Source organism: Pogoniulus pusillus, chromosome 23 (assembly GCF_015220805.1).
Source record: "Pogoniulus pusillus isolate bPogPus1 chromosome 23, bPogPus1.pri, whole genome shotgun sequence".
NCBI classification, from domain to species: domain Eukaryota; kingdom Metazoa; phylum Chordata; class Aves; order Piciformes; family Lybiidae; genus Pogoniulus; species Pogoniulus pusillus.
Genome location: NC_087286.1, coordinates 1,418,187 through 1,430,802, shown reverse-complemented (window position 1 = coordinate 1,430,802; position 12,616 = coordinate 1,418,187). Strand labels below are relative to the sequence as shown.

General features: G+C 51.5%; 1 protein-coding gene across 1 annotated transcript in view; it reads right to left on the bottom strand.

Moving 5' to 3' along the window:
• The window catches only part of LOC135185551 (macrophage mannose receptor 1-like), a 71,430-nt gene extending 69,389 nt beyond the window's left edge, over window positions 1-2,041 (bottom strand). Inside the window, exons 1-2 of the mRNA XM_064162331.1 lie at window positions 1,950-2,041; window positions 632-1,033 (exon numbers count right to left, since the gene is read on the bottom strand). Of these exons, the coding sequence (XP_064018401.1) occupies window positions 632-1,033; window positions 1,950-2,010 (463 nt within the window). The 5' untranslated portion in view covers window positions 2,011-2,041. The remainder of the gene's footprint in view (window positions 1-631; window positions 1,034-1,949) is intronic.
• Window positions 2,042-12,616: the final 10,575 nt, after the last annotated feature.

The following is a 12,616-nucleotide window of genomic DNA, read 5'->3' as shown; positions in this document are numbered from 1 at the left end:
TGTGAGCACAGACTGGAAGAGTTGGGGCTGTGCAGGCTGGAGCAGAGGAGGCTCCCAGGGGACCTTCTTGTGGCCTTCCAGGACCTGAAGGGGGCTACAAACAAGCTGGGGAGGGACTTTTGAGGCTGTGAGGGAGTGACAGGACTGATGGGAATGGAGTAAAGCTGGAGGTGGGGAGATTCAGACTGGACATGAGGAGGAAGTTCCTGAGCAGGAGAGTGGTGAGAGGCTGGAATGGGTTGCCCAGGGAGGTGGTTGAGGCCCCATGGCTGGAGGTGTTTGAGGCCAGGCTGGCTGAGGCTGTGGCCAGCCTGCTCTAGGGTAGGGTGTCCCTGGGCATGGTGGGTGGGCTGGAACTTGATGATCCTTGTGGTCCCTTCCAACCCTGACTCATTCTATGATTCTATGATCTTTTCAGGTCCCTTCCAGCCCCTGACATTCTATGTGTATATATATAAGTATATACATGTGTGTGTGTATGATAGATACTTGGCCATAGATAAGACATTAAATTCAAGGATATCTCCTTTTCTTCTGAGGGTCACAGAAGTTATCAGAGCCAAAGATGCAAACCACTGCAATACTCACAGAGAACTTAGTGCAAAGGAGGAGAGCATCAATGTTTCTGTACCTTCATATCCCTGGGAACACAAAGCATCCCCACGCCCATAGATCTTCCAGATGTTCTTCACACTTAACCCCTTCGTTAACAAAACTTCATCATGTTCTTCACTGCCAGGCCCTAGAAACAGATCTTCTCCTTGGATTGCAAGAAGGCTTTCATTTCTGCATTCCCAGCAGTGCAGCTCACTCTTGGGGTGACATGGAGACAGGCTGATCACAGCTTGGTCTTTCTTTGAAGGCACCCCCAGGCACAGGTTCAGTCTGACACTCATCAGCTGATGCTCTGTGATCCACCTGAATCGTTGTGATTCGTTGTCTTGGTGGCAAGTGGCAGTTCTGACTGCCCCCGTGGAGGATGCCTGAAGGCAGAGCTCGTTGAATGTGTTATAGATTAAGAACGTTTCCTCCTCTGCAAAGCCAAACCCAGGAAATGGTTAATGCAGGAGATAAGAGCAGTGGGTGTCTGACGTGATTCTGCTTCCCGTTTCTGGGAAGCAGGAGGCATTGCATTCACCCCAGGGGCAAAGGTGATGGGTTGGAGCAGAGGCCAGCACAGCATCAATGCCACAGGTTAGAAAGCTCTGAAGAGCCCCAAGGCTGCATGCTGTATTACATAGGCATTGTTATATGTATTAAGAAGAGTCTGCCCAACACATCACAGAATCACAGCACCATGCAGGCTGACAAAGGCCCTCTGGATCACCAAGCCCAACCTAGAGCCCTGCTCTACAAGATTCACCTTAAACCACAGCCCCAAGCACCACATCCAAACCACCCTGAAACACAGCCAGGCTGGGTGACTCCAGCACCTCCCTGGGCAGATCATTCCAGTCCCTGACCACTCTCTCCCTGAAAAACCTTTTCCTGCTGTCCAATCTAAACTTCCCCAGCCTCAGCTTGAGGCCATTCCCTCTTGTCCTGTCTCCAATGACCTGTGAGCAGAGCCCAGCAGCAGCCTCTCCACAACCTCCTTTCAGGTAGCTGCAGACATCCATGAGGTCTGCCCTTAGCCTCCTCTGTTTCACACTAACCATCCCTGGCTCCTTCAGTCCTTCATATTTATTCTCCAGGCCCTATGGGGAGGTTTTTTTTCCTTTCCTATCAGTTCCAATCACTACCCCCAGAGTACTGCCCATAGGTACCAGGCTTGGGAGTACAGCAGGACCATTTCTCATCTCTGCTGGAGCAGTAGCCAGTGAAGAGTGGGTTCCTCACTTTGCCACTGCATAGCCTAGCACTGAGCCAGGCTAACCAGAGCCCAGATCTGTGACCCTGTGAATGGCTTTTGCAGATGCTACCCCAAGAGGCAAGAAGGAGGCACTTACCTGCCAGCTGCCAAGTGCTGTGAAGAAGAGAAAGGACAAGCAAGAAACTGGGGAACATCATTGTCAATGAGGTTTTCTTCCCTTCCCTTCATCAAAAGCTGGCTGGTGGGAGCTGCAGGTGAACTCCAGATGAGAGAAGACAGCAGCTGGTGCTTGTCAGCTGTTGAGGGTTGGATGGTGGGGCAGAGAGCTGAGTGCTAAACGAGGAAATGCTCTGTCACATGCCACAAACGAAACAAGACGACACAGCACAGATCTTGTCTGCAAGAAAGGAGGACTCCTCACTGAGGGCAAGAGAGACTGATACACAGCTTGCCCAGGGGGGTGGTTGAGGCCACATCCCTGAAGATATTGCAGGAGAGGCTGGGCAGGGCTGTGGGTAAGCTGCTCTAGTGGAGGATGTCCCTGCTGAGTGCAGAGGGGTTGGGCTGGGTGAGCTTTGGAGGTCCCTTCCAACCCAGACCATTCTGTGAATCTCTGTGAGTCTCTCTCAAGTGCCCTCCTGCTGTCTCTCCTGAAGACACTTGTGGGCAGCTCATGGGGTCTGAGGAGCAGTGAATTACCAGGTGGGAGTTCAGCCTCAGCTTTTAAATCTTGCCCTTTAATTCCATAGTGAAAACATAGCATCAGAACACCAGATTCACCTCTGGGTCAGTGGTTCAGGATTGGATTTGAGAGGATTTAAGTGAAGTTCACTATACAGAACATTATAAGAGTTTCTTCCCTTCCTTTCCTCTCACCTGGATCACTGTGTCCAGTTCTGGAGCCACTACTGCAAAAAAGATCTGGAGGTGCTGGAACATGTCCAGAGCAGGGCCACAAGGACAATAAGAGGGCTGGAGCTGCTCTGCTGTGAGCACAGGCTGAGAGAGTTGGGGTTGTGCAGTCTGGAGAGGAGAAGGCTCCAGGGAGACCTTACTGTGGCCTTCCAGTATCTGAAGGGGGCTACAAGAAAGCTGGGGAGGGACTTTTCAGGGTGTCAGGCAGTGATAGGACTGGGGAGACTGGAGCAAAACTAGAAGACAGGAAATTCAGACTGGATGTTAGGAAGAAGTTGTTCACCATGAGCATGGTGAGACACTGGCACAGGTTGCCCAGGGAGGTGGTGGAAGCCTCATCCCTGGAAGTTCTTAAGGCCAGGCTGGATGTGGTGCTGAGCAACCTGCTCTAGTGTGAAGTGTCCTTGCCCATGGCAGGGGGGTTTGGAACTGGATGATATTGAGGTCCCTTCCAGCCCTGACAACTCTGTGATTTTGAGTTCTGCTTTCTTCTCAGCTGGACATTGTGCAACAGCAAAGAAAGCAAATAAAGATGCAGCAACCCCCCCCTCTCCTGCCAGACTCAGGAGTGCAGAGCTCCCTTTTTTCCTGTGTCTCTTTCTGGGACCTCAGCAGATTTAGGACTTTCAGCAGATACAGCTTTCCCGATGTTTATCCCTGTCATAAACCTTCTCCTGCCTTTCTGCAGACCTCTGTTGTTAAAACACCTAGCTTAAGTCCTTTTAGAAGTCTAACACAGTTCATAATAGCAGCTAGCAATGCTTCTGAAGGAGCTCTTTCAATAAGTAAGGTGTCTCTTTCAGAGGAAGCCTGAATCCTCGTGATTTCACTTCAAGGTCACCTCCAGCTCACCTTAAACACCCAGCAGTTCAGATGTCAGTTTTGGGCCCGAGCCTGCTTCCTTTAGGCAGCTCTGCTCCAAAGGGGCCCTGTGACTGGTCCTCTGTCCCATCAGCAGACTCCCCCATCCCGTCGGGGCACTCCAGCTGCCACAGGCTGAGACACCACAGTGTCAGAAGAGAGGAGGAGAAAGCTTGCCACAAGCAGGTTCCAATCAGGAATCCAGTTTATGGCTCCTATGTACTTCCCATCAGAGGGCTACACAGCAGGATGACAAAGCTGTGCTAGGCTCTGATGGGCTGCATTCACCTGCGTTAGGGCTGTGTCAGGGTTACACTAATTGGCATAGACATTGCTCTTCTCTCACCAACACCTGCACTGTGTCTGAGCAGTTCTGTCAGCAGAGGCAGGCAAAGCCCACAGACTCCAGGCTGTGCTAGTTTGAAGCAGGGTAGAGTGTTTTGGTGAGAAGAACTAGACCACAGGCTGAGAGAGGAAAACAAGGGGGATGCCTGCTCCCCTCAGAGTCCTGCTGAACAAGAAAGGAAAGCATTAGATAGCACTCACCATTTTCTCTCACTCTGCTTGGGCTCTGGCTGAGCTGCATCTCTCTAACACACCCTCCACTCACCTTTGCTTCTTAACCTCTTGGCCCAACCTCCATTCTTCCTTGGGACTGGGGTAAGGTTGAGAGGGGCAGGGGGAAGGTGCAGGGGAGGTTGGGAGCCCCTCCTGGGGACTCAGGTTTCTGGCAGGGCTGCTGTGTTTCTGTGTTACCTTTTCCCTTGTCTATTTCTGTCTGTAACTGTGCATACTGTAGATAGCTGCTTGTGTATTGTGCTGCTGTAAATAGAAGCTTCATTCAATTCCCAGAGCCGACTGAGTCTAGTCTGGGTGATTTCTGAAGTGTGGGGGGGCAGGGAACACCCAAACCATCACACAGGCTTACATTTGTTTCCATTTGTTACAGCAGTCCCTAAGGTCGTTCCAAGCCTCTGGCAGTGCTTCTGAACTCGTGCTCTCTCTCCTGTCCCTGGCTTTTCACTGTGCAATATCACAATCAGACAAGTCTATGAATCACTGCATTTAACATTATCCAACACTTCCCTTGTATGGCCAGCACTGGGAATTACAGAGTGCTGTGCTGGGCACTGGAAGGCCTGGCTGCTGGAGGCTGCCAAAGCCCCTGAGGCCAGGCTTGGAGGAAAAGAAAAGCCAGAAGAGCAAATCTCATTATGTTACCTGGACCCTAGGGCTCCCAGGCAGCCTAAGCCACAGGACACATGCCTGTGCTGGTGCCAAGCAGGGGCTGACACAGCCTTCCTCACAGGACCTGTGAATCACAGAACTGTTCTGCTTGGAAAAGCCCTTTCACAGTATCACAGTGTCACAGCATCACCTGATGCAGCCTGACATTCTCCAATGCCAGGTGAGAGGCCTGGAGCACAGCCCTGTGAGGAGAGGCTGAGGGAGCTGGGGGGGTGCAGCCTGCAGCAGAGGAGGCTCAGGGCAGAGCTCATTGCTGCCTGCAGCTGCCTGCAGGGAGGCTGTAGCCAGGTGGGGTTGGTCTGGTTCTCCCAGACAACCACAAAATGAACAAGGGGACACAGTCTCAAGCTGTTATGGGGGAGATATAGGCTGGAGGAAATTGTTGTCAGAGAGAGTGATTGGCATTGGAATGGGCTGCCCAGGGAGGTGGTGGAGTCACTGTCCCTGGAGGTGTTCAAGAACAGAATGCATGGGGAACTTAGTGCCATGGTCTGGTTGATTGGCCAGGGCTGGGTGCTAGGTTGGAGTGGATGAGCTTGGAGGTCTCTTTCAACCTGGCTGATTCTATGATTCTATGATTCTAACTCTGCCAAGGCTGGAGCCCAGCACCTCATTTCTGCCAGGTGGGCAGACTTTAGCCTTTTTCAGATGCTGGTGGACAGAGTCTCTTGGGAGGCAGCACTGAGGGACCAAGGACTCCAGGAAGGCTGGACACTGCTGAAGGAATTCCTAAAGGCACAGTGTGCTAGTTTGGGGTTAATTGGAATGTTTTAATGAGAAAAAATAGTTTATAGGCTGTGAAAAGAAAAACAATGCTGATGTCTACTTCACTCACAGGCTTGCTGGGATCTATAAAAGCAAGGACACAAACACAGATCAGCAGCCAGTGTCTGTTTTTTCTCCCTGGGTTTCTTCTATATTAACTGCTTCTACTTGGATCTGTGCAACCCAACTAATCATTCTGCTTCTAACCCTCCTTGTTGATCCTTTGAACACACCTCGCTCATAAAGCAGATTCTGGGATAAGAGAGGAGGGTGGAAAGAAGGTGGAAGGGTGGTTGGGAGCCCCTCCTGGGGGCTCTGGTTTCTGGGAGGGGAGTTGTGTTTCTGTTTTACCTTTAACTTGTCTATTTCTGCCTATAGCTGTAACTGTTGTAACTCTCTGCTTGTACCTTGTGCTAAGCTGTGAAGATAAAGCTTCATCCCTTAGCTTCCAGCTGGCTGAGTCTAGCCTGGGTGAGTTCATTGTGCATGTGTGTGGGTAACTCCCAAACCATCACACACAGGAAGAGGCTGTCCCCACATGCCCAAAGCAGAGTCACAGCGTAAGCATCATAGCATCAAACCACCAAGTGATGGGAGGGAGAAACTGGCCAGGCTGGAGAGCTGGGCAAGTGTGGGTCCTGCCCTGGGGAGGGACAATCCCTGCAGCAGTACAGCTGAGGGGTGGCCTGCTGGAAAAGAGCTCTGTGGAGTAGGAGCTGGCAGTGGTGATGGACAACATGCTGACTGTCAGCCAGCAATGTGCCCTCATGGCCAAGAAGGCCAATGGCATCCTGTGAGGCAGGAGGAATAGTGTGGCCAGCAGGGTGAGGGAGGTTCTTCTGCCCTAGTGCCGACTCACCTGGGGTACTGTGTCCAGTTTGGGACTTCTGAGTTCAAGGGGACATGTTCCTGTGCAGGCTGATCTGGGTGAGCCTACTTACCACCGAGCCTGGACTAGATGATCTCCAGAGGTCCCTTCCAACCTTTACTAGTCTGTGTGAGTTGGCAGGGAAGGGGCCTGGATGAGAGCTTTGGGTGCTGCTGTGGGAGAAAAGGAGTCTGTGGGTGTTGGATGCTCAGGAGGACAAGAAGTTTGTTGTGAGACTGTGCAGGGAGAAAATGAGAAGGGCTAGAGCCCAGCTGGAAATGGATGTGGCTTCTGCTGTCCAAGAGAGCAGGAAGGGCTGCTACAAAGATATCAGCAACAAGAGAATTGTTGGATGTGGCATGTTCCAGGAAAGGAATCACAAAGCACAGAGTGTTAGGGGTTGGAAGGGACCTGCAGAGGTCATCCAGTCCAACCTCTCTGCCAAAGCAGAATGAGCCAGGGCAGGACACACGGGAACACATCTAGGTGGGGCTGGAAAGTCTGCAGAGCAGGAGACTCCACAACCTCTCTGGGCAGCCTGCTCCAGGCCTCCAGCACCCTCACACCAAACAGGTTTCTCCTCATGCTGAGGTGGAACCCTTCTGGGTTCCAGTTTATATTCATTTCTCCTTGTCCTGTGATCAGGTGCCACTGAAAAGAGCCTGACCCCTTCTTGACACCCACCCCTCAGATATTTATAGACATATAAATAGATATTCATAGACCCCACCTGGAGCACTGTGTGCAGTTCTGGAGCACCCAGCACAAGAAGGGCATGGAACTGTTGGAGCCAGTCAGAGGAGGCCATGAGGATGCTGAGAGGGCTGCAGCAGCTCTGCTCTGAGGACAGGCTGAGAGAGTTGGGGCTGTGCAGCCTGGAGAAAAGAAGGCTTCCAGGAGACCTTGGAGTGGCCTTGCAGGATCTGAAGGGGACCTACAGGAAGGCTGGGGAGGGACTATTGACAAGGTCTTGTCATGTCAGGATGAGGAGGAATGGGTTTAAAGTGGCAGAGGGGAGATTGAAAGTGGCTGTTAGGAAGAAATTCTTCTAACTGGATGTTAGGAAGGCATTAGTGAGGGTGGTGAGACACTGGCACAGGTTGCCCAGGGAAGTTGTGGATGCCCCCTCCTGGAGATGTTCAAGGCCAGGTTGGATGAGGCCTTGAGCAACCTGTTCTAGTGGGAGGTGTCCTTGCCTATGGCAGAAGGTTGGAACTGGCTGAGCTTTGATCTCCCTTCCAACCTAAACCATTCTATGGTTCTATATAAGGCCTCCATCTGAGGGACAGCAGCTGGCACAGACATTGCCCAGCCATGCCCCATGACCCAAGAGCTTTTAAACCTCAATATTTTGGCAGAGATACAGCAGAGCAGTGTCTGCTCCATGCATGTTGGCTTATAGCTGCCCTCAGCACCCTTTAGTAGTACCCTTTAGCTGCTTCTCATTAACTGAGCCTCAGTAATCATTGAAAATAATCAACCTGCCTCTTTGGGTTATTGTTTAAATAATGGCTTTTGTAAGAGAGAGCTGCTCCAGCCAACCTCCCTGCATAGATGATATAGCTATAAAAGTCACTGGGGAAATGTCTGGTCTTGCTATTCTCTCTATGGTGAGTCATTGTTTTCTTCCTTTGCTTTATCACTGCTTCCTTCCTTACAAAAAACCACTACTAATAATAATAGGATAGCACTTTCCAGAGAGAAACACTTCAAAGCACTTCCCATGGGCTGGTGCTTCAAGGAGCATCTGGATGATGCTCTCGGTCATATGGTTGAGTCCTGTGAGGAGCACTGAGTTGCTTCATTCCACCTGAGTGATGCTCTTGGGTGTAGTGTTTAGTTCTGTGAGGATCACTGAGTTGCTCTGTTCCACCTGAGTGATGCTCTTGGGTGTAGTGTTTAGTTCTGTGAGGAGCACTGAGTTGCTCTGTTCCACCTGGATGATGCTCTTGGGTGTAGTGTTTAGTCCTGTGAGGAGCACTGAGTTGCTCCATTCCACCTGGATGATGCTCTTGGGTGTAGTGTTTAGTCCTGTGAGGAGCACTGAGTTGCTCCATTCCACCCGGATGATGCTCTTGGTTGTAGTGTTTAGTCCTGTGAGGAGCACTGAGGTGCTCCATTCCACCCAGATGATGCTCTTGGTTGTAGTGTTTAGTCCTGTGAGGAGCACTGAGGTGCTCCATTCCACCTGAGTGATGCTCTTGGTTGTAGTGTTTAGTCCCGTGAGGAGCACTGAGGTGCTCCATTCCACCCGGATGATGCTCTTGGTTGTAGTGTTTAGTCCCGTGAGGAGCACTGAGGTGCTCCATTCCACCTGAGTGATGCTCTTGGTTGTAGTGTTTAGTCCCGTGAGGAGCACTGAGGTGCTCCATTCCACCCGGATGATGCTCTTGGTTGTAGTGTTTAGTTCTGTGAGGAGCACTGAGTTGCTCCATTCCACCTGGATGATGCTCTTGGTTGTAGTGTTTAGTCCTGTGAGGAGCACTGAGGTGCTCCATTCCACCCGGATGATGCTCTTGGTCATATGGTTGAATGCTGTGAGGACATGCACACCCTGAAACACTGCTGGGGTGAGTGGCCTGGAATTCAAGCCCTACATGTTCATCAATCTCCCTCTTTTTCTTGGCAGCATCACACTCTAGCAATATGAGGTCTGTCCTGGAAAGCTTCAGTGCAGAACACATTTTTGTCATGCCTTGGTGTGAGGCAGTGACACTGCATCCCCAGCTGCATTCTGCAAACCCAGCCAGGCAGTGTTTAAGGTGTGCACTGCACTCACACTTCCCCAGGCACTGCAAACAGCAGGAGATGAGTCAGTATTTGCAAGAGAATTTCCTATGCAGAAACACAGAATCATTCAGCTTGGGAAAGACCCTCAGGATCATCAAGTCTGACCACTGACACTACTCTACAAGGTCCACCTCTAAATCACACCCCCAAACACCACAACCTTTAAACACCTCTGGGGTTGATGATTTCTCACTGAAGGCAAATGGTGCTGCCCTGGGAAAGCAGCAGGTGCAGCTTGCCCAGGGAGGTGGTTGAGGCTCCATTCCTGGAGATATTCCAGGTGAGGCTGGACAGGGCTGTGGGCAACCTGATCAAGTGGAGAATGTCAGTCATCAGCAAGTTTGCAGACATCGAGTCAGTCATCAGCAAGTTTGCAGACATCGAGTCAGTCATCAGCAAGTTTGCAGATGACACTAAGCTGGGGGCAGATGTGACTGAGTTGGAGGGCAGAAGGGCTCTGCAGCGGGACCTTGACCGCCTGGACAGATGGGCAGAGGCCAATGGGATGGGGTTCAATAGCTCCAAGTGCAGGGTGCTGCACTTTGGCCACAACAACCCCATGCAGAGATACAGGCTGGGGTCGGAGTGGCTGAGAGCAGCCAGACAGAGAGGGATCTGGGGGTACTGATTGATACCTGCCTGAACATGAGCCAGCAGTGTGCCCAGGTGGCCAAGAGAGCCAGTGGCATCCTGGCCTGCATCAGGAATGGTGTGGCCAGCAGGAACAGGGAGGTCATTCTGCCCCTGTACTCTGCACTGGTTAGACCACACCTTGAGTGCTGTGTTCAGTTCTGGGCCCCCCAGTTTAGGAGGGACATTGAGATGCTTGAGCGTGTCCAGAGAAGGGCAACGAGGCTGGGGAGAGGCCTCGAGCACAAGCCCTACGAGGAGAGGCTGAGGGAGCTGGGATTGGTTAGCCTGGAGAAGAGGAGGCTCAGGGGAGACCTCATTGCTGTCTACAACTACCTGAGGGGAGGTTGTGGCCAGGAGGAGGTTGCTCTCTTCTCTCAGGTGGCCAGCACCAGAACAAGAGGACACAGCCTCAGGCTGTGCCAGGGGAGATTTAGGCTGGAGGTGAGGAGAAAGTTCTTCCCTGAGAGAGTCATTGGGCACTGGAATGGGCTGCCCGGGGAGGTGGTGGAGTCGTCATCCCTGGGGCAGTTCAAGGCAAGGTTGGATGTGGCACTTGGTGCCATGGTCTAGCCTTGGGCACTGTGGTAAAGGGTTGGACTTGATGATCTGTGAGGTCTCTTCCAACCTTGGTGATACTGTGATACTGTGATACTGTGATGTCCCTGCTGAGTGCAGCAGGGCTGGACTGGATGAGCTTTGGAGGACCCTTCCAACCCAGACCGTTCTGTGATTCTGTGATTCTCACTTTAGCCCTAGGAGAGAGAAGCTCTGCCTGCACTTTCTGCTGTTCTTTTGTGGGTGTCAGAACAAAGGAGAATTGGCTGATTCAAGCAGAATTAAAATCCTTCCTAAATTCAAAATTAGATCTTTATGAAGCTTAGAAATGTGCTGACCCTTTGTTTTGTAGCACAGCTGCTGTGACACAGGAGTGACACATGCCAGCAGCAGAGCACAAAGCGTCCCTGTGCTTAGTGTCTTTCTTTGAAGCTCTGCAGTAGAATGCAGTTCTTTCAGCTTCCCCTTTCCAGCATCACAGCAGATTTCCAGAGATGCTGTATATGAGTGTACAGGGTTGACCCTCCTGGGGAAGTGGTCTTGACCCTGACCCCAGGTGGTCTTGACCCCTCCCCAGGGGTGGGTCTGAACTCTCCCAGGTGTGGTGTTTTAGCCCAGTCCCCTTCCTCTCTAAGATCCATAAAAGCAGGGGGACTTCCTGTTCTCTCTCTCTCCCTGCACCCCTGCTCACCTGCATCACCATTCCTGTTTCCTGCTGCTCTTTGTCTTACCTGGTTGTATATTTGCATGCTTTGTGTCTTGTTTTCCCTTCCCTCTATCTTTGTAACTTCCCTACCTCATCTACCCTGTGTTTATTGCTAAACTTTTCTTCTTGTATCTTCCCAGTTGCAGTGAGATTGATTGTTTGGGTCTGCTTCACCTTTCCTCTCTCTCCAACTCTAATTCCTTTTCTTTGGGAAAGAAGTGGGAAGAGGGAAGGGCATCCTATAAATTGTCATTGGTTCTATCAACTACATTTGAGTCTCTGGGAAATTTAAACTAGAACTGAGACAATGAGGAATTCTAACTGTCATTGGGTGATTACAAAGTCACAGATTGCATCAGGTTGGAAGGGACCCTCCAAGGGCATCTTGTCCAACTCCCCTGTGCTCAGCAGGGACACCTCCAGCTAGAGCAGGCTGCTCAGGGACACATCTGGCTGAGTGTCCCTGCACACAAGGTTCATTGGAAGAGGAACACTATGAAAATACTCAGAGAATCACAGGACACAACTGCTTGGACAGGCCCTCCAAGATCATCCAGTCCAACCCTTCAGCAGCATCCCTAAGTTGTCCCTAAGCAAAGCTCCAGAGGCTGCTTAAACACCTCTAGGGGTAGTGACTCTAGCACTGCCCTGGGCAGACCATTCCAGTTCTCCTCTCTACTGTGACACAGTAGAATGGGAAGTTAAACAGCAAAGGAGGATTTCTTTCTTTCCCCTGTGCCTTACAACTGAAGTCTGTCATGATTTTGTTCAGAGAGGAGCAGGTTACGCTGGGTGGGTCATTTCCCAGCAGAGTCACTTCCACATTGCAGACACAAATTCCTCTCCTAAAGATGAATAAAATTCTGATGTCTCCTTCCCAAGCCCTCTCAGTGATACAGGGCAAAACCCCCACGCCAGCCTGTGGATGGATTTCTTGCTAACAGGACATGAGCTGATAAGAATGAGCAACCCATGCTGCAAAGTGTCCTTGACCCCATCTGGGAGGCAGGAAGCCAGGCGGTGGGTGGCACCCCCCAGAGCTGCAGGAGGCAGAGCCAGGCAGCCGCAGGGGCTGACTCTGCAGGTCGTGGTTTAAAGTTAACCCTATTGGTACCACACACATAACCCTGAGCCAATCTGTGCTTCCCACATGGGCCAATCTCAAACTAAGTCAGTTATGCACACCTCTTCCAAGCAGCACATAACCTGCTGTGTTGCCTCAGTAAAGTGTGCTGCTTGCAGCTCACTCAGACTTGAGTGCCCCAATCCCTCCTCCTCTGTCTTCCCCTCTCTCCATCTCTGCCCACGCTGCGTTGGATGCAGCCCAGGCTGCCCTTGGCCCTCTGTGCTGCCAGAGCCCAGTGCTGGCTCCTGCCCAGCTTCTCCCCACCCAGCCCCCCAGGTCCTTTTGTGCAGGGCTGTTCTCCAGCCCAGTTTCATCAGGTCTATGATGTGGCCATAA